General features: G+C 37.5%; 2 protein-coding genes across 2 annotated transcripts in view; one reads left to right on the top strand and one right to left on the bottom strand.

Moving 5' to 3' along the window:
• pigk (phosphatidylinositol glycan anchor biosynthesis, class K) overlaps positions 1 to 1,461 on the top strand; it is a 30,538-nt gene extending 29,077 nt beyond the window's left edge. The window contains exon 11 of the mRNA XM_039815030.1: positions 51 to 1,461. Coding sequence (XP_039670964.1) covers positions 51 to 167 — 117 coding nt within the window. The 3' untranslated portion in view covers positions 168 to 1,461. The remainder of the gene's footprint in view (positions 1 to 50) is intronic.
• A 2,170-nt stretch (positions 1,462 to 3,631) lies between these two features.
• The window catches only part of st6galnac5a (ST6 (alpha-N-acetyl-neuraminyl-2,3-beta-galactosyl-1,3)-N-acetylgalactosaminide alpha-2,6-sialyltransferase 5a), a 55,946-nt gene continuing 37,087 nt past the window's right edge, over positions 3,632 to 22,490 (bottom strand). The window contains exons 4-5 of the mRNA XM_039815027.1: positions 17,036 to 17,143; positions 3,632 to 6,860 (exon numbers count right to left, since the gene is read on the bottom strand). Coding sequence (XP_039670961.1) covers positions 6,602 to 6,860; positions 17,036 to 17,143 — 367 coding nt within the window. The 3' untranslated portion in view covers positions 3,632 to 6,601. The remainder of the gene's footprint in view (positions 6,861 to 17,035; positions 17,144 to 22,490) is intronic.

Here is a 22,490-nt window from a genome sequence, read left to right as displayed (position 1 = left end):
CTCTCTTCTTTCCTCCCCTACCTCACCTCACCTTTACCCCCCCTCCCCAGAAACCAAAGCAGAAAGACTGGCATCCTCCTGATGGCTTCATCCTGGGCCTGTGGACTCTAATCCTCCTGGTGTTTTTCAAGACGTATGGCATCAAGCACCTCAAACACATCTTCTGAGGCCTCAGCGTTTATGCTGCTGGATATTTGAGGACATGAAGCTGCAGATCAGGAGCGTTTACTGAAGGGATATTACAGGAAAGGTGCGGTTGGTGACAGGCTTATTTTCGCGCCTTCTTGGCCAGGAACTGTGTGATGCAATTGGTGCCTTTTTTTTGGGGGGGGGGGGGGGAATGATTGCTCTCTACTAATGAAATTATTTTAGATGTAACAAGGGAGAAGGGACATATACTTGAAAGTCATGCATCAGATATGCAAAGCCTTGTCTCTGCATGGGCATACCACTGGCAGTATGGCCATTTTTAACTGTTTTATGTTTTCTTTTTGACAAGGACTCTTTTATTTATTTCTTTTGTGTCAAAAGTTCTGTTTTGTCAAGCCATTCCATAATTGTGATTTAATGATTTGGTTAAAATGCACGTAATTGAGTCCGCAGATAAGAATTACATTTATTTTTGAGAGCGTGCTACTCTGCATATTTCAGCAGCAGCCTTTCTGTTTAAGTGCTACTCAGAACGTCTGCTCGGTCAGAAAAAGGAGCGGGGTGATTGGCTGTGAGTGGGCTGTGAAGAGATTACTATTTAATGTCTCCCTTGTCCATATACATTACACCCCTTGACTGTCATATCACGCTTGTGAAGGATAACAATCGCACCTAATCCCATCTTGCATGATGGACCCATCCACTTTCCCATTCACCAAATTGCCCTCCCCGTGGAAACATCCATTAGCTCCCCAGCCGTGTACTCCACTGATTGTATTCTGGGTGATGGACAGCTATTTCCCCGGCCATTCCACGTCTTGCGCTAAAGCAGCGATAAGTGACTGATAACCTAGTAAGCCGCCGGCCGTCCCAAATGAATCTCCTCTGTGCTGGGACGTGTTTTCCCCCTCTCCTTTTCTCTGCATGTGTAACCACTCTGCATTGGGCTTATTGTTGGGGGGGGGGAGTGACTGATGCTATAAGCATATGGATTGAACCTGAGGTAGTTTATCTTTGCTCCTTGGCACGAGGACCCGCCCATCGGGTGCCCACTGCCATTCTCCCTCGCGGCTGAAGTGGAAAATAGATGGAGTTGGAAATGAAACCATATGTATCGGAAGGCAGCTGCTGCGTCAGCCACCAAGTACCTTTTCTTATACATTATTTATGCAACGCGTATTTCTTCATCCTTTTTCCTCCCTGTTTCTTATTTTCTGTAATCTCATTCCTCCTGGTCCCCTTTCAAAGAGAGCAAGCTCATTTTGTTTCCTTAATTAGAAAGATTTTGATTAAAGATGAAACACAAATGAATGTATTTGACTGATTTTTTTTTTTCCTTCCTTAATTAGTCTAATACTGTAGAAAAACACAAGAACTGCTTTTATTGTTACAGACCTTTTTGAAGGTATGTCTGACCGAGCTCAGTCTAAGCTTATTTTATTAAACAAAGACATCCTTGAAATTGATGCCGCTTGAGTTTACTTACAAGCCTGCTCTGTTGTTGCCTTACTGGAAACATTTCAAACAATCCAGAGAGGCTTGTATTTGAAAAGACAGAACAGCCATTGGATGGCCTCCATAAACAATCAGTGTATACTAGGCAGGCAGCAGATACAATAAAAATTAAGCCAACCTATCTCAGATGGATTTGTTTGTTCTTAAGACCACTTTAAAATTGACTCCATCTCCTCTGTGCCTCTGGTTCAGCACTCATAGATGGAATTGAATATACTCTGCCTTTCAGCATGGTGATGTACTCTCCCATCTCCTCTGTCACTATGGTTTCCCTATGCAGAGCAGCCATCTCCAAAGAGGCAGAAAGATTTAAGGCTGAAGAGTCAGGCAGGATGCTCTGAATATGTCACACAGGTTGTTCAAACGACAAACAGCGTTGGTATTCACCAGTGAGCGCACAGACATATGCTTGTCGTCTTTAGAAGTGGAAGAACAACATTAGCCCCATGTGGCAGTCTGCTAAATGTAATGATGTAGACGTGTGTGCCTGATGTGTTGTCCAGTATCCATGGAAACTCTGGATTTCCAACTGCTTGCCTGTCAGTGAGCCTTTGTAATGTCAATCATTCCTAAGAATGATGATAGTAATTTTAGCAGTCACAGATTTTCATTCTCATCTGCAACAATAGCTGTGGCATAAATTATGCTCAGTGGTTGCCTGATAGACTGTTGAATTGAATTGTCAACTCGATACACTGTCAAGACTGTCAACTTTGTGAAACGGGCAGATTCAAAGTTCAGGACCGAGGCAAGCTCAGTGGCCCGCACTTTTTTTTGTTAGTGCCTTTTCTTAAACTTTAAAAAAACTAAAGTAAAGAAGAGTTAGAGAGGGTCGCATTTTAATTATGGTTGCTTAGACAGAAAGTCTTGTAATAAATATGAACAGCTTTCTGTCTCTTGTCCAGATTGCATTGTTTGAATGTATTATTTATTTATGCAAAGTCGTTTTTACACCAAGTATAAACCAAGAAAGCAAAGAAGAATCAGCTGATACCAACATGTATTCTAATCATTGTTATGGTTAGATCCCATCATTTTAGAGAAGAATCAAATGGTCTTTACCAATTAATCCTTTTTAATTCATCGATCCATTTTTTTGTCCCTTTTCCAGGTCCAGATGCAAAACCCCATATAAAAAATAATTCTGGGCCAAAACCTGCTGGTTTTCCATCATACTTTGGCTTGTATGTCTGTGAAACAGGTGTTAAATTACATTTGATTGGTTAACCCTGCAGTACTTTGCAGCGCTGTGGAGATAGGTCTGGCAATGCAAAACTAACCCTACAGAAACCATGTTTATAGACCTAACAAACAATTAAGCAAAATAACTGATCATTAAAATAATTGTTATCTGCAGCCCTAGTATTGTGTACTTTTTGTGTATTAAAAGAGGATAAAGAAAACAGCATTATTTTTCAGCCCTGTTTATAGTTTTTGATATTCTACTTTACAATGAGAACTCTATAAATCTAAATTTATATCTAGTACATTTTATTGACCTGGCTCAGCTGTCTAATAATTGAAGTGCTAATGACCCTCTGCTGAATACTTATTTTCCCTTCATCGTCTTATAATGCTGCCTTGATATACTGTATGTGCTTTACCTTCAGTTTATGCCTCCGTTCTATTTTCAAATACAAAACAAATGCTCCAACACTCAGTCATGACAGTCAGGGATCTATTTGTAGCTTTGGGGAGTAATGGCCTCGTAACACTGCCTGTCTTTCATTATTATTTCAGTGTGACACAGCCTGATGTCACAATCAGACAGGAAGAGAGAGAGATTGAAAAGTAAAAATGGCAGCTGCTGTCAGTGGAGGGTGAAGGTGAATCACTGGCCTCCCATCCTCCACAAAACCTCCATGTTTTATCTTCATGTCTGGGGGGGGCTACAACACACATACGCAGGTAGTATTCAAATTGTATTTCTAATATTGTTACATATAGAAATTGCTGAACGCAGGAGGACTGATAAAAGTATTTTATTAAGTGGAATGATACATTTCCATCCTGGGCAACAACAAAAAAATAGAGGCAGGTGAGCGAGGATTTCTTCTGTTGATTTCTTCCCATGGAGCCGGCATGAAAACTAGTTTAGTTAACTTCTGTTTTCTGGCAGGCAGGTTAGCCTGCCAATTTGCACTCTGCAGCTGCTAACAAACGACAGAGACGTTTACGAAAAACGGTTAGTATGGATTGGATAATCACATCAAATAAATTATACATATAAAATATATACATGGCCTGTATACATGGCATACAGACAATCATACTTTATCGAGGCTAAGCTGTTACAGTTTTCAGGTGTTTCCTTTGGCATATCTGGCTCTCGAAAAAGGGGGGCATTTTCGAAAAATTTGAGATTATTCCAGACGCTTGACTTTTTCGACATCTTGCATGCTGATAGTTACAGCCGAGTCTCTCTCTCTCTCTCTCACACACACACACACACACACACACACACACACACACACACACACACACACACACACACACACACACACACACACACACACACACACACACACACACACACACACACACACACACCTGTCTGAGAATAACTAATTATAGCCTAATTAATGTTAATGCATAAAAGACAAATGTGGGATTACTATTCTTATATCATGAGCTATTTGGGATTTTTGGGGTAATGCATATATGATAATAATAAAATAAAAAAATCGAAGGGTTAGAATACTGATTTGGACGTTGATTACCATGGATCAGCCCTAGAATTTAAGGTTGGAGCTTATTATTACACAGTCTATGGGCTGGAGTTAGCAGCTGGTTAGCTTAGTTTAGCATACAGGATGAGAGGAAACAGAAACACAGCTAGCCCTTGCCTGTCAATAGGTAGCTAAATCCACCTACCAGCACCTTTTCAAGCCCACCAGTTAATACATTATATCTTATTAGTTTTTGTAGAAATACAACTTATGCTTTTTAGTGTAATGCTGTAATTTTAGTTATGGGGCTTATGTGACAGAACAAGTCTTGGCTGGGACCAGGAGCTTCCTGGAATCAAGAAACAGTCCAGCAGAGCCCACATAACTCCCAGTAAAACAGCAAATTACATTCCGGTTTTCACAGCTAACAACTAGCTAGCCAGACAGAAAGGGTATAATCATATTTCTAATAAAGTCAAGCTATTCCTTTAAGTTATTCATGAAGCGGACAATTCACATATTCCACTGGTTTCGGCTTGTCCAAAAAAAAAAAAAAAAGATTGCTGCTTTTCTGTTCTATATAATACCAATTGAATAGCTTTAGGTTTTGGACTGTTATGTATAAAACAAGCAATCTAAAAATGTCATCTTGGGCTCGGGGAACTTGTGATGTACATATTTCTATTTTTATAGACCAAACAATATAAAATGAAAATAGTTGCAGCCCCAAACGACATACTGTGACTAATTAGATTAATTGATTAATTAGGCAAAAAATATTCAAGTGAAAACAAAGGCATTAGTCTTTGCTACAGCACAAAGTCGGCAGCAGGACTCTCAGTACAGCAGCAGCACCCCTGCAGCTGTTTGTGATGTATGAAAAGTAATCATGTCCTTGTCGCTACCGAGGAAACGTGTTGTGAAACACGTCCTTGTGTGAGCACCTATGTATCTGACCAACATCATCCCTCCTCTCATTACTCACATTACAGAGATGAGGGTAAAATCAATAGGGACTTAGCACCAGGATGTATCATTAAGATAACCACATGTCTCATCACTTTCTCCAGACCAACACCTCATTCTTATTCATAGAGGAGGGAAGAGGGGAAAATAGAGGATCTCAAAGAGAGGAAGGGGCAGTCTACAAGCAGCATATACTTCATCAAATGAGAGCAGAGTGTACATAAAACAAAATCCAGACCGAGAGAGGAAAAGACTGACAGATCACATACTCATCAGTTTAACAGAAAAACTGTGTAATTCTTCTGCGAGGCGATTCGGGCAGCAGATATATACTGTATAGTAGGATGGATGGCGCTGCTGCATCCCTGCTTTCGATTTTAATCTCCCACTTGTCTTGTGTGACATGGCTGTGCATTTACATGGAAATCCGGCTTGTAGCTATATAAATCGCGCTATTAAGTGGTGACAGGAGCCGACAAAGCCTTTTGATACATACGTACGGGCTGAGGCGGTACACACGCATTAGATGAAACCTCTCAGTTAATGTTACACACTTGTCACTCAGCCAGGAAGTACTGCATTGCAAAATTTGACTTGGGTGAGCTTACAATGCACATATCTGAAAGACAGTAAAAATGAAAGTCAGGGAAGTGATTCATATCTGCTTTTGTTGCTCGAGACAGGGGTGAAGCTCATCCAACTTGACCTCCTCAGTCTTTGAAAAACGCAGACGAATATGAATCTGAACAGTGACGATTCACACTTCAAATAGCCAATACATTGTTAGATTACGGGCATTGTAATGGTATTTTTCTTTCAGTAAACTAAGTGGTGAATCCTGCATAGATCCTTCATCCAGCAGAGGCTTTGTGGAGAGCCCAAACTCAATGTTTGTATCCTCTGTGATCCCTCAGGTAAACACACACACACACACACACACACACACACACACACACACAATCCACAGTAAGACACAGCATGCATGCATTGCGAGTGGAGTGTGTAATGATGTGATGCCTCCTTGTATAAACTCACTTTACAAGTTGTACAAGGGATGTACAAAGTTTGATCTGGTTCACCTCAGTAAACAGAACACACTGCTGGAGAAGCAGTGGTGAAGCTGGAGAAATGTTCATAACAAATGTCAACAAGACTCACAGTTTATCCGTGGTAACTATTTTTCTTGCCTACTACACATTTTATTCTTCTGTTAGGGGTCCAGCAGTCCTTAGTGCAAATGTCCCCCATCCTCACTCTTTCTTAGATGAATCTCTAAAGCATTTTCTTCACCCCAACACAGGTCACGTCTTCTGGGGTACCAGGGGCGCCGCTGTGACCGTCCCCTCCAGCGTGTGGTTGGCTGGGAGAGGTGGAGGGCTCCAGTCCGGCTGGTAGAAGTGGATGTCAAAAGTCCGTGCCCATTTAGCGAAGACCCGCTTCTCTGTGATGAAGCGGTGGTGGCTTCCCCGCCGCCCACGCTCATGAGAAATGTACATGGCACACTCATCTGGACCACGTGGCTCGTAGTAGTGGTAAGGGACTGAGTGGTGCTGAGGCTCCCTGCAGTAGTAGTGAGAAAGGAGAGATGGTTGACATTTAAAAACGCTTTCTGGGTGACTTAAGTTTCATGTGACACCACAGAGTGGTTTTCATTTCGTGGGGATGGAGGGGAACTGATCTACATTCATTTGTCTTTGCATGGGTTACACAACCAAATGTAGCTCATTTAAATAAATGCCACCTGCACCTCAACACTGAATAAAAAACAAATGAAGAAACTAAGTTTGAGCATGACTAAAAATGTTTTTTTGGCATATGATTTAGTTTAGGGACATTTGTATAAAAGTGTATTGTTTGTATGATGTTCATTGTGTCTATATTTTTATGGTCTTCCTTTGTTTTTATAACATAACTTTGTACAGCACTTTGCAGTAATTGAGGCTCGAGACACAGGGATACTTGACGAAAATGACAGGTCCCAACCGGTGATTTAGCAGTGTGTAATAAAGTCATTAAGAACACAGTTTCCTTCAGGAGTTGAGACATTTTCACGTTCTTTAGAGAAAAGGAAAGGAGGGTACTTAAAAAAAAAAAAAAATCAGCAACTTCACAATTTCACTAAGTGAATAAAAAAGAAAGAGAAAGAGGAGGGCATCGAAAAACACTCACACTGTATTAGGATGTTTGGATGTATTGGTTATTTATTCATGAATGCTTTGGCTTTATAAATGTCTACCCTTCATGTCCATAAAACATATTTGACGTGACGTTAGAGAAACATGTTTTTGGAATTCTGTTGGATCACATCCAGTAAAATCTACTGACTAAAAGGGTTGTCAAATATCAGCTTAAGCCAACAATTTGTTCAAAGAAATAATACTGCATTTCCCTCATTATTATCATCAAGATTGAATTTGTGCCTAAATCCAAAATAAAAAAATCCATCAGAACCAGGAACAAAGATATATTGAGCCTTTTACAGTTTGTTCTTTTTTATTAAGAAATCTAATAAGATTTGTTCCTTGTCCAATAAAATCCCCCAATTAAAGCATTGGCTGAGACGGAAGAGATATGAGCTGTGATTTCAAACCAATAAACTCTGCTAATGAGAGGCTGGATGAGTTAGTTGCTATAGGAGCAAGACAGTCAGATCTGACTATGTATCCCAGAGTTCTTTGCATTTCTGCTACTTGGAACCAGCATCATGGTCATGGTGTAGTAAAATGCTTAGTGAATATAGAGGGAAATTATATTTTATTCTGAGATGGAAAGTGAACACTGCAAAAAACCAAATCCTATACAGCCATGGCAGCTGTATAATTGTTTTTGTGGCAAAGTACTTACTGTATTCATCTGTTATTTTGGACGTTTTGTCATTTTTTAATTTGGTAAATACTGTATTTCTGTAAGTTTCATTATCAATATCAACCACAAAGTCCCTACTAATAATGAGGACATTTAGGGAAACTTTATTTTAGTTATAACTGCATCTCAAAATTGTACATAATTTTTTCCAATAACTATTAAATGCTGCTTAAGTACTTAGTTAAGTAAAAATTAAAAAAACTTGGTTCAAATCTTAAGTGTTTCTCTATAACATGTAATATTAGGTACTTATAAAGCAACCATTTAAGTTAAAAACATAAAAGATTTTAACTCTAACTCTAACTCAAATAACCTGCTTCAACAGGTTTCTGGTGGGTTGGGTTGATCAAATTTGATTGACAGTTGCAAAACAACTAAGCGGTAACACTTTATAATAACCATCACTGATAAATGGTAAATTGATTGTTAATTAAACTTAAGTTACTAGTTATTTTACGGTTAAACAATTAAATAAAAAATGTTTATTGTTGCACAACATTTTGTATATTAAAGTATTGGTTAATCATTACCAAATTATTTGTAAACCTTTAAGAAACCTTTAGAAAAAAAACGTCAATAAACATTATTCGGATGGCTATAAAGTTGCAACTGATGATTATAATACCTTGTTAATGGTTAATAAACACTTTGTCTGTAACTGTGTCTCCATCTCCATACTAAAAAATCCAGAATATGTCATAAAGGATGAACAATTCCTGTCTTATCTCAAATTCATACCACAAATAAAGCTTTCTCTTGCTTAAAATTTGTGGAATAAAACTTGTGTATCCTCTACAGCCCTCAGTAGCCAATAATCAATCCACTGGATTGGATGTTGTTTTTGACTCTGTCTGCAGAGGATGAATGAGTGGAAAAATGGGCTGTATGGTGTGACATACAAGACAAATATAACCAAACAAAAAAAGGCAGATGAAGCCAGGGGAAACAAATGGAGAGGGTTTGATTGTCCATAGCTTAAGTAGTGTAGCAGGGAATTAGACCAATTTGGAATCTCCCTTCAAAATGGGGCTAAAGAGGGAACAGGGTATATGTAGGAACCATAAGTTCATAGTATAGTATGTCTTAAAAAAATAAAATCATAAAAAAGTCATAGTATAGTGTTACAGTCCCAGACATATTTACATTGTATATTTTGTGTGTGCCTAAATAATGTGAGAGCTCTCTTCTCCTTTGAGAGTCTGTGCTCTGACAGGTGCCCTTTCCAGCCTATGGTTTCAGCACATATTGGTTCTCCTGCCAATGACACGTTCGCTGCAGACTGGCTGATTGGGAGGCTGGTATATTCCCAGATTCCCGAGTGGACGCAGAGGCTCGATGGTGGCAGCAGCTCGTTCCTCCTCGTCCTCTGAACTTTGTATTTAGACTGTTAGGTGTGCCCCGCCATCCTCCCCAACCACCAACCCCATATGTACATACTTATGCACACACAAATACATACTCACTCATGTTATACATGCGTGTGCAAGTGAAGTATATATGTATACGCAAGTATATGTATGCACAAGTGAAGTATATATTTATAAGAAAGTGAAGTATATATTTATGAGAAAGTAAAGTATCCATGTATGCCCAAGGGAAATATATACATATGTGTGTGCAAGTGAAGTATGCATGTATGTGCAAGTGAAGTATATATGTATGCATGTACAGTATATGCAAGTGATTAGTACCATTATATATGTACTGTATGTGCAAGTGAAGAATATATGTATGTGCAAGTGTTTAGTACCAGTATATATGTATTGTATGTACAAGTGAAGTATTCAATTCTGGCCTATGCGGCATCTCATACTGCTAGTGCTGTGACAATTGTGTGTAGAGTAAGCTTTGATTGGCAGCCTGTAGACAGCTATGGCTTTCTTCAGTCCGGTGCTTGTCTTAGCTAGTTAACTTAGCTCCAATGTTAACTTGTCTCCTAATTAACTATAAATACTTTGTGCATATAAAGAACACTTTATGTAGCTATTTAGCTAAGATAATGGTATATACCATATCATTTGTCTGTGAATACAGTATTTTATTTGGATTTGTAACAAATAAATTGCTGTTTGGGTCCATCTCTCCACTTCCATTCTATTGTTGTGCTTTGACACCCCTAGAATGGGGTATAGAGAGGATGCCATAAAAAAATCATAGTATAGTATGTCATAAAAAATTCAGTATAGTATTTGATAAAAAGTCTTAATATAGTATCTCGGGAAAATAATTAAAAAAGTCATAGTATAGTATGTTGAAAAGACATAAAAAGTCATAGTATAGTATGCCAAAAAAAGTCATAAAAGTCTTATTATAGTATGCCAACAAAGCCATAAAGTCATAGTACATTATGTTGAAAAAGTCATAGTATAGTGTCGAAAAAAGTCTTAAAAAGTCGTAGTATAGTATGTCGAAAAAAGTCATAGTATAGTATGTCAGAAAAAAGTAAAAAAATTCATAGTATAGTCTGTTGAAACGTCATAATACAATGTCAGAAAAAAGTAAAAAAAATCATTGTATAGTATGTAGAAAAAAGTCTGTCGAAAAAAAAGTCATAGTATCATATGATAAAAAACGTCATAGTATAGTATGTTGAAAAAAGTCATAGCATAGTAGGTCAAAAAGAGTCAAAAAAGTCATAGTATAGTAGGTCAAAAAGAGTCAAAAAAGTCATAGTATAGTATGTTGAAAAAAAGTCATAGTATAGTATGTTGAAAAAAAGTCATAAAAAGTCACAGTATAGTATGTCAAAAAAGTCATAGTATGTTGCAAAAAGTCATAAAAAGGATGTAATTGTATAGTATGTCATAGTATAGTATAGCTTTTTAAAGCAGATGGACTTTTCCTTAACAAGCCAGGAGTAAAGCTGTTCACCTCTAGCCTACTTTACTTTCTGCGCCACACATCTGCTCCCTCGGCCAAGGACACGAGACAAGATGAATCAAAACAAGAGGAAGACACAATAAAGTGCGGCAGTGATCCAACACAGCCCCCACCTGAGCAAAGATTTGACCATGGGAGACCACAGAGCGGAGACGAGAAATCTCAAACCCCCTTTTCACCCGTCCAACACTCCTCAAACCCCCTTACCAACCCTGACGCCTTTGAGGATCCATCGCTCTCCCAATTCACCTTTTCCCCTGTTTCCCCCTGCCACATGTTCACTGACCGGAGGGAGCAGCTAGTAGATGCTGGAATCAAGTTTGCCCCACTGCCTTCTCCCATCATTCGCCCCCAGCATCAAACTGACCCTGTTTTGACTCAACCACTGAAAGTAAAACACCAGGCACCTCTGCCCCCTCAAGGACTGAAGCGAACTCCTTCTCCCCAGACTGATAAGTATGCTTGTGTACAAAATGCAACAAGCTTTAACTGATATGTGCTGGGTCCAGGCTGCACGCCTAGTGGCACTCACTCTTTCCAGGACAAGCCTGGGCCCTGTGTATTAAATTCTTCTTCAATCTATGTCGTGATAGGTAATTGAAAAAGAATGGTGAATCCGCTAAGTAAGAAAAAGAAGCACTTAACTGCCAACTTAGCAAATTTAGCATCCATTCCTTGTCAGCATCAGCCTGTCCCAAAAAATTATTTTAACACACTAATACTAGCCTTACTAAATGTCAGGTCTTTGGCAGGTAAATCATTTTTAATCAATGATTTTATTATTAAGCACAATCTTGATTTTATGTTTTTAACTGAAACCTGGTTAGAACATAATAACCGTGATGCTGTTCTTATAGAGTCAGCTCCCCCTAACTTCAGTTTTATGAGTGAGCACAGAGTGAATGAGAAAGGAGGTGGAGTCGCCATTTTGTTTAATGACTCATTCCAATGTACTCAAATATCTTATGGAAACTTTGCTTCTTTTGAATATGTGGCGCTTCAGCTAAGGTCCTCCCCTCGACCTATATTGCTAAATATCTACAGGCCACCTAAATACTGTGCATCCTTCTTTGACGACTTTATTGAACTGCTGTCTATAATCTGTATTAACTTTGATTGTGTAGTTATTGCTGGTGATTTCAACATTCATGTTGATAACCCCCAGGATAGAGGGACCAAAGAACTGTGTTGTATTTTTGAGAACTATGGACTGACTCAACATGTGACGGAGCCCACACACAAGGGGCACACTCTGGACTTGATTATCTCGAAGGGTTTGAACATTTCCAAGGTTGTGGTGACTGATGCTACTCTCTCTGATCATTCCTGTGTTTTCTTTAATGGCACTATCTTTATGCACAAAAGTGTCCAAACAAAGGTAATCAGAAAACAGTATATCACTGAAAACACCAGTGAATCATTCATTCAGCTTTTCTCCTCCACACCCACCCTCTCAGGGGTCTCAGTCACTGAGCTTGTAGACAATTTCAATTGTAAAATTACAAATGTTATTGATGCCATTGCTCCCACTAAAGTCAAAGCTGTCTCTGGTAAGAAAAGATCTCCATGGAGAAATGTCATACTGGTAAGAACAGAAAAAAAGAGAGCAGAATGCAGGTGGCGAAAAACTAATCTCCAGGTCCACTACAACACTTATAAAGAGAGACTTCGCATTTATAATTTGGAACTGAGGAATGCTAGGCGGTCCTTCTTCTCAGACATTATTGCCAAAAACAATAATAATTCATGTGCTTTGTTTGCTACTGTCGATAGGTTAACAAACCCTCCAGTACCAGTAGCATCTGAACTTTTATCCACCGAGGCCTGCAATGATTTTGCCACTTTCTTCAAAGACAAAATTCAGAAAATTAGACAAACAGTCAGTGCTTCCATATCGAGTACAGGGTATGTGTTGTCACAGTGTCCAGGCAAAACAAATTCCAATATGACCGAATTCCATATGATTAATCGTAAAAACCTGGAGGATATTATACAATATCTGAAAACCTCCTCCTGTTGCCTTAATATTCTACCAACGTACCAAGTCAGCACTCAGCTTCAAACAACAATGTTAAAAACAACAGACAAAGCCAGAAATCTTTGTGTACTCATGGACTCAGACCTGAATTTTAACAGCCACATTAAGACAATTACAAAGTCAGCCTATTACCACCTTAAAAATATATCAAGGGTTAAAGGACTTATGTCTCAGCAGGATTTGGAAAAAAATTGTCCATGCTTTTATCTTCAGTAGACTTGACTACTGCAACGGTGACATTTCATAAAAGTCATAAAAAATCATAATATACAGTAGTATGTTGAAAAAAAGTCATAAAAAGTCATAGTATAGTATGTTGAAAAAGTCATATTATAGTATGTCGAAAAAAAGTCATAGTAAAATATGTCGAAAAAAGTCATAAAAAATCATAGTATAGTATTTCAGAAAAAAGCCATAGTATAGTATGTAAAAAATAGTCATAGTGTAGTATGTCAAAAAAGTCATGGTATAGTAGGTCGAAAAAAGTCATAGGGTAGTATGTCAAAAAAAGTCCTAGTATAGTAGGTCGAAAAAAGTCCTGGTATAGTAGGTCGAAAAAGTCAAAAAAGTCATAGTATAGTATGTCAGAAAAAAAGTCATAGTATAGTATGTCGGAAAAAAGTCATAGTAAAGTATGTTGAAAAAAGTCATAGTATAGTATGTCGAAAAAAGTCCAGTAGTTATAGTATAGTATGTCGCAAAAAGTCCAGTAGTTATAGTATAGTATGTCGGAAAACAGTCATAGTATTGTTTGTCGCAAAAAGTCATAAAAAAGGCACAGTATAGTAGGTTGAAAAAAGTCATAGTATAGTGTGTCGAAAAAAGTCATAAAAAGGCACAGTATAGTAGGTTGAAAAAAGTCATAGTATAGTGTGTCGAAAAAAGCAATAAAAAGTCATAGTATAGTAAGTCGAAAGAAGTCACAGTATAGTATGTCTATAGTATGTGTCTAGAACCAACCTACCGCGTCACCAACGAAATTACACTGAGCTGTTCTCTTAGCGTATTTGTCTTCATTTTGGGTGTGAAACCAAAACAAACAGACCATAATCAAGTTGGAACCCATGACCATTGGGGTCTTCCAACCAGCATTATATCACACTGAGCCACCTTATATCACACCCTCGCCATTGTTTCGTAGAATATCTGACTTCTTTATTTTGGGTTTTAGACTTTAAAATGAAATGATCCTCACTGGGATTGAACCCACAACCTTCAATTTTCAGATAGCTTGCCAGGTATTTAGCACACTGAGCTATTTGCAAAGTTTAAAACACATTGGTTTGATGTTATATTTATTATTTAACGTTACTGAGGACAAAAAAATGAAAAACTCTGAGACACAGCAGGTGTTTGATTCTTTAACCTCAGATTATGATCTACCCAACATGGCATCATGACTTTGCGTAAACATACACGCCACTTTCCTAAAGCCAAATGGCGTGTTATCTGTACGCATTTTCAGCTATCCACGTGTATGTGGTATGGGTTTAGGAAAAGAACACAGGGAAAGGCTTTAGTAACACAAAAAAAGCGACAAAAACATGGAAAATAACGACACAAAAACACTTAGGAAAACAATAAACGGTTGGGTTTAGGAATGAAACATTGGGGAAGGCTTAAAAAAAAAAAAAAAAAAAACAGCTGAAAATCACCACACGCGGGACGCAATCCCAGCTGTTCAGGGTGAAAGTCCTGTGTTTTACCCATCTGCCACCCCAACCAACCTCCTTATGTGGACCTACGTCCCTTTATACTACTCGCTTCGGCAAAAATTCACTCGTAATGTAGGTCAATGACGGGCGAATTGCGTTGATAAACACGCTAAAAAGCGATTATGCGTCTTGATAACACGCCAAAATGGCATACGAATTGGCGTGCCATACACAGCCACTTCATGAGATCAGTCTGATCTATCTGTAAAGTCATCATCATCTTATATGGGTGAGCTATACCTAAGACTTAAGTTTGCTATTTCGTTTGATTATTTGTTCTTCACACCACTGAGAGGAATACTTGGATAATCTCAAGATCGTATAGTTAGACAGTGGAGCCAAAATTTGAGCCTTTCACTTCAGACTTTAAGGCAAGAGCCTCACTTGCTGGGACACTTCTTTTGTAAAAAATTAGGTCCATATCCATTGAAAAAAGGTTAAAAAAAAGCCATAGTATAGTACGTCAAAAAAAGTATTAGCATAGTATGTCGAAAAAAAGTCCTAAAAAGTCATAGTATAGTATGTTTAAAAAAGTAATAGTATAGTATGTTGAAGAAAGTCAAAAAAGTCATAGCATAATATGTAAAAAAAAAAAAAGTCATTGTATAGTATATAAAAAAAGTCATAAAGAGTCATAGGATAGTATGTCAGAAAAAGTCGTATGTCGAAAAAAGTCATACAAATTCATAGTATAGAATTTCGAAAAAAGTAAAAAAAAGTCATAGTACAGTATGTCAACAAAAGTCATAAAAAGTCATAGTATAGTATGTCGAAAAAAGTGATAAACAGTCATAGTACAGTATGATGAAAAGTCTGTACATGCCATAAAAAGATTGTTTCCATCCTTACCTTATGTATCTACAACCAACCTACCACGCCACCAACAAAATTACACAAGAGTCATAGTATAAGTATGCTGAAAAAAGTCATAAAAAAAAATCACTAAAAAAGTCATAGCATAGTTTGTCATAAAAATGTCATAAAAAGTGACAGTATAGTATGTCATAAAAAGTAATTAAAATATCATAGTATACTATGTCTTTAAAATGTCATAAATGTCATAAAAATTCATTGTATAGTGTGTCAAAAAATTCATAGTATAGTATGTCATTAAAAGTCTTAAAAAAGTCATAGTATAGTATGTCATAAAAATGTCATAAAAAGTCATAGTATAGTATGTCATAAAAATGTCATAAAAAGTCACAGTATAGTATGACATAAAAAAAAAAATCACTAAAAAGTCATAAGATGTGTTTACATGATGCTGGACGCGCCTGCCTCCGTCACACAAACAACAGGCTGTCATAAAAACATCATAAAAAATCCTAGTATAGAATGTCACAAAACGGTCATAAAAAGTGATAGTATGTCATTAAAAAAAAGTAATAAAAAGTCATAGTATAGCAGGTCATAAAAATGACATAAAAAGTTAGTGTCATGAAAATGTCAGTACAGAAAATAGAAAAACGAGCAGAGTGAGACCTTTGCATTTTCTCCCTCTCATATCTCACATGCACACAAATATATAAACTCAGCAAAAAAAGAAACATCCTCTCACTTTCAACTGCTTTTATTTTCAGCCAACTGCATAAAACTTTGTATGAACATAAAAAAATTCAACTACTAAGAACTAAACTGAACAATGTTTCACAGACATTGCAGTCCATGAGGAGGAGGTGTACTGCAGTACTTAATGACCATCCTTTGTTGAGGGACACATTTTTCCATTTCTGTTAGTCACATGTATGTGAAACATTGTTCAGTTTATTTCATAGTAGTTGAATTATATATATATATATATATATATATATATATATATATATATATATATATATATATATATATATATATATATATATATATAAATATATATATATATATATATAAAAGAAATCTGTGTAAAGTTTCAATATTTGTAAAGTTAGCCCGTTTACTGACATGTTTAAAAAAAAAAAAAAAAAATAATAATAATAATAATAATAATAATAATAATAATAATAATAATAATATTCAGGCAATTTAAGCATTCCAAAAACATCTCCAGCCACACTGACATTTTATTCATCAGCTCCCTGAATATATTTACAGTTTTAATCTTTTTTATCAGGTGGATGTTCTGCTATGAATTTCTATACACTTGAAGGGACTTCATATACAGTTTTGCTTTAAAATCTCTTAGTGATGGTGCTTGTTGGTGAGCTGATGATTAGGTTTTACATGCAGCTCCACTGTCTCACCTGCAGAAGTCAGGGGCAACCATGCCGTAGACATTGATCCGATCGCACAGCTCCAGGGCGATGGTCATGGTGAACCAGCCGGTGCTCAGCCAAGAGTTTGATATCCTTCTGCAAAGCGGAGGAGGAGGGGAAGAAGACAGTTAGATGGATTTCATGCGTGGGAGATCACAAGGATGAACAATGTACCATATTTGATTTTTTGGAAAGTGATTAACTGGAATAGACAATCAAAAAATCTGATATCTGCGTATTATGGCAGAATAAAGATTGATCTTTATCCAAAGGATGATTTTTCTGACTGCAAAATCATTCAAGTTCCCTAGCAGCTTCATTAAAATACAGATGGATCCTACATATCGACTGATACAAATGAACCCTGCCAAATAATCAAACTCTTAAGGTCTTGGTGTGCATGTAGTGCAGAAACTGTAGTTGAAATGACAAAGCTTCAGCTGCATAACCATCTGCCTGCTTTCACACTCCAGTTTCTTAAGTCAAGCCCGCAAAGAAATGAGCACTAATCAGAGTTTCCTGAGATACGCTGGTATGAAAGAAATATGAAATAATTTTGTTATTGCATTAGTAAATCTCTAAATCTAAATGTCAATCAGAGTGGTTTCTTTTAAAAGGGTTGCTGTCAGATGGAAAAACATGACAGTCTGAATAACATATATTTTTTAAGAATCCCTAGTTGGTTTTGAATAGATTTAATGGGCTCCAGAGTCATATAATTTCAAACACCACTTCTAAAAGGACCACGAATATCTTCAGTTTAAAGTGGAAATAACTTTAAAATTAAGCAAAAACTAAAACTAAAAACTTTGATATTCTCATTCTAAAATATAAAAGACACTAAAATGTTTATCTTTAAGCTTCTTACATTCAGGCTGCAGTATACAAAAAAAGGTTTATCTTTCAAAGTAATTTAAAAAAATAAATAACTACCTTACATTTATGAAATACCAACGTGTTTAGGATGTGTTTTGTCGACCCTATGATTAACTGACAACCAACAAACCCGATTGACCCGATTGAAATTATAAATCACCCAAACTGGCCCAAATTTAGCCCAGAGGGTGATGTTGGTCAGTCCGCCACTTTGGCCGACTGAAATATCTCTACAACCATTAAACAGATTGCCATTAAATGTTGTACGGACATTCATGATCCTCAGAGGATGAATCCTGATTACTTTTGTGATCCCCTGACGTTTTCTCTAGCTCGACAACATGACACATTTTTGGTTTGGAGTGAAATATCTTGACACCTACTGGATGTATTGCCACTCAATTTGACTACAGATATTCAAAGTCCATTGGAAGATAAAGTCTAATTTTTTTTGTGATCTTCAGACCTTTCATTTGCTACCAAACTCTGTTTCCCAGAGCTTTGACCACCGTTTTACCAAATACCTGCAGAACTAATAACATTACCCATCAGCCTCAGCAGTTTAGTGCCAATGTTAGCATGCTAACAGACTAAACTATGATGATGAACATGGTAAATATTACCTGCTAAACAGCATGTTAGAACTGAGCATGTTGGCATGCTGATGTTAGCATTTAGCTCAAAGCACCGCTCTGCCTAAGTGCAGCCTCAATGTCTGTGAGTCGGAGCTGCTAGCTCTGGTTTTCACAAAGCAGAGGGACACCAAAACTTTATGGTGTTGATCTCTGGCTCGTTGGCTTGTAGCCACGGTTGTAATCACTGCCAAGCACAGTCATGCAGGGGGTTTAGCTGTTGTGGACCAAAGCACTTTTGGATCAATCAGTATTCATCAAATCAATGTATAAATTAGTTTCAGTGAAAAAAATCATCACAACTGTTCCTGTTCCCTCACACACAGTGTAAAAATATTCAAGTATGAGCTGATATAACACAATTTAGCAGAGATAAATTTGAATCCTTCAGCTGAATCAGGCACAGCTGTGCATCTCTTCATGCTCCCCTGCTGCACAGCTGAACCTCATCTTGACTGGGATTGTGATTGGTGACCAGTGGATGTCTTCATGCATCAGTTATCAGGTGCATTTTAGGATGGGCACTTTGGAAACAATGAATATTAGTAACCCATGCATCCTTTATTATAATTGTTTCAACAGTCATTTACAGAGCTGTATAGTAACGAAGTAGAACTACTTCACTACTGTACTTAAGTACTAAAAGGCTGTATCTGTACTCTACTGGAGTATTCGTTTTTTTTCCTACTTTCACTTTTACTTGAGTACATATTTTCGATGAATGAAATACTTTTACTCCGATACATTTTTTATGTGCTGCATCGTTACTCGTTACTGTTGTGAATTCCTCACGCTATGGAGACTGTGTAGGTTACAGTGTGTGTGTAGTTACATAATTACGTAATTTACGTAAGACATCCCAGAGATCGCGTCGTGTTTCTTTTCATTACGGTCGCCCGTTCAGAAGTCAGAGACGATGTAAGTTTGTACTCTTTCTATTTAGCCATTGTTGCAGCAGATGAAGCTATTCCTGAGTTGTTTCAGTCTGCAATGAGTACTGAATGTTAACCGTTTGACCCTGTGATGTGAAGCAGCTAGTTTATCTGTATTTTGCTAGCTTGCTAACTTTCCTGTACATCACACATGTTACTAGCTAGTGTTTAATACGTTTTTTGGGGGCTTTAATCGTTACTGTGCTGGAGAGGATGTTCATTTTACTTGCACAGTGTGATAATTGTACATTTTATTTCAGTATTTGTTAATATTTGTTATTTTTAATAGAATAGAATATATTTAATATGTGTTAATTTCTTTGGCTACAGCCAAAGTGTCCTTTAGGCTATACATTTTAAATAATATAAACAATATGATATTTTGACTACTTTCTTTAATAACTAAATAACTTAATATTTTTACTTTCAGTACTTGAGTAGTACATTTTAAAATAAACTACTTTGAATACTTTGAAAAATGTTGAATACTTTAGTACTTCTACTTAAGTGTGGTGCTTAAAGAGCACTTCTACTCAAGTCACTTTTTTGATAGAGCACTTGTACTTTTACTCAAGTATGGGTCTCTAGTACTTTATACACGTCTGGTCATTTATGAGAAAACAAATAATAAAACAAAATGTTCTACTTAAAGCATTGCATTTACATCAACTAAACTTTCTCATTAAATAATGAAATATGTAGTAGTGCCACCTGTAGCATTCTGCCATCAGTAAATGATTGCCCAATTGTAATGTTAGTATAAGATTGGCCTACATTTTATTGTATTTTGCGTGAATCCAGCAGTTGTCGAGACATTTCATTCAACATCACAAATGTCAACCTCATGGTGGCGCTAAAGAAAAAGTCATGAGATACACCACCTGGAAACATGTCTGTACACAATTTGGTGCTAATCCATATTATATATGTTCAGATATTTCAATGGATAAGTGAAAACTTTGGCCTGCTGGTGGCACTGGATGAAACGTCAGGGGCTCAACAAAGTAATAATACATTCATCCTCTTAGTACCATGAATATTTGTACCAAATATCATGGCAATCCATTCAATAGTTGTTGATCCATAGGAGTCATGCTGCTTGCGTGGCTGAAAAATATTTTTTCATTTTACCTAGACTTTAAACACCTAAAACATGCGTTAAAGAAATCTGGGTCCGCTCCAAAATATCAGGGTTTCATGCTTGGCCCAACAACGTTATTAACATAACGTCCCTGGCGGCGGTGATAATAATGTGAATAGGAGTGAGGAGGCAGAGTATCAAACTCTTGTTTAATTGCAGTTTGACAGGATGCTGCTTTCAGAAAGCTTGTTTCTGCTTCTCCTCTGTTCTCACATATATAGCACCCACAGCGGCGGAGGTTTCAACTTGGCAAGACAAAGAAACAAAGCTTGGGCCTGATAAGAAAAGTCTTCACAAGAACAACTAGGTAGACATCTCGACATCCTGCTCACCTACGGTTGATGAGGGGGAAACATTTGGAGTGGAGGTTTTACCTGGTTATTTTCTCACAGAGAGAACAGTGTACGGCGGATACACGTCAGGCAGAAATCCTTTAAAAAAAAGCCTGTTAAGCATTTGTATTTTGAACATTTCCCCTGCTCCCCCTGGGAACTATTATAGGGCATACATGTTACACTTGAATTCAGATACTCAAAAAAAAAAAATAATTGCATACAGTAAATATGGTACAATACATGGAGAGCCATCACATACCTCAGTTTTGTTCTCTTTCAGTAATTAAGCAAACAACTCTCCTTCGTCATCCCTCCATTATTTCACCCCAATCCCACCTTTAATACAACAACCTGCAGGAAAAATGCATCCACAAATTGTTGCTTCCTGCTGTTTTACTGTGTTGCCAAACAACCCTAACCCTCCTGAGTGGCAGTGTGATGAACAGTGACTACACACTGTGGTCAGACTTTCATCTTTATTAGAGTCTGTCCATGCGACAAACAACAGTGTCGACCCAAAGTGATGCTATCGCAGCCAAAGCACAGACTTCTCATTTTCATTTAATTACGACAGGACCCAGGTTGTCTGGAACATGTTGATTTGTTGTGATATGCAAACACAGCAACTGGGCATTACTATGACAACAGTCCACCCCCCCCCACACACACACACACACCTTTTGCAGATTAAAAAGCTTTCAAAGTTCAAAGCACAACATTTTGTCATCAAGCAGTCTGTGGTGGATGCGCGTTGGTCTTAGTCAGGAGGCATGCAGCTAATCTCACTTAAGAAGTCTTCCTCATTTCCTTGTTGATGAACATGCTGATGAATAATATGGTGTGAAATGTCAAGCTCTTAGCTTCAATGGCTGTCTTCAAAAAAGGACTGGAAGCAAGCTGTGAGTGGGAAGATGGATTTATCCCTGTGAAGGAGAACGGTGCTGCTCCTCGTGTTGACACAGTTCAGTTACTATTTTATTAAAAATAAATATTTGTATGCTCGTATTGAATAAAGTTGATGACTGGTTTCAATATAATGGCACTTTATTTGCCTTGAAAAAACTAATCACACCCTGCAGGCAGAGTGCTCTACTTTTTACTTTTGAGGAAAAAATATCATAGATTCAAATTAGTCAGAAAGTGCATACTCTCTAATTATTATTATTATTATTATTTTTAAGATTATTTTTGGGGGGTTTTCCCTTTATTTTGAAAGTGGATAGACATGAAAGGGGGAGAGAGATGGGGGATGACAAGCAGCAAAGGGCAGCAGGTCTGATTTGAACCCTGCGCCGCTACAGCCAACATGGGGCGAACGCTCTTACTGGGTGAGCTAGAGGTCGCCCTAATCTCTCTATTTATGAAAACAGGAGCTTATTACAGAAAGACAATGGTGCCGCTTTTCGTTGTTGCACTATATTCATTTCTAAAGAGCAAGTCTATTGTCATTGAGTTTAGTGTAATGGTTGTTATGTAACTGCTGAGAGTTAAAGGTCACATGAAGGCGTGACTATAGCTGAAACACCT

The sequence above is a fragment of the Perca fluviatilis genome, chromosome 11, assembly GCF_010015445.1.
Source record: "Perca fluviatilis chromosome 11, GENO_Pfluv_1.0, whole genome shotgun sequence".
NCBI lineage: Eukaryota > Metazoa > Chordata > Actinopteri > Perciformes > Percidae > Perca > Perca fluviatilis.
The sequence above is the reverse complement of the archived record's forward strand: the minus strand, read 5'-3'. Positions and strand labels throughout refer to the sequence as shown.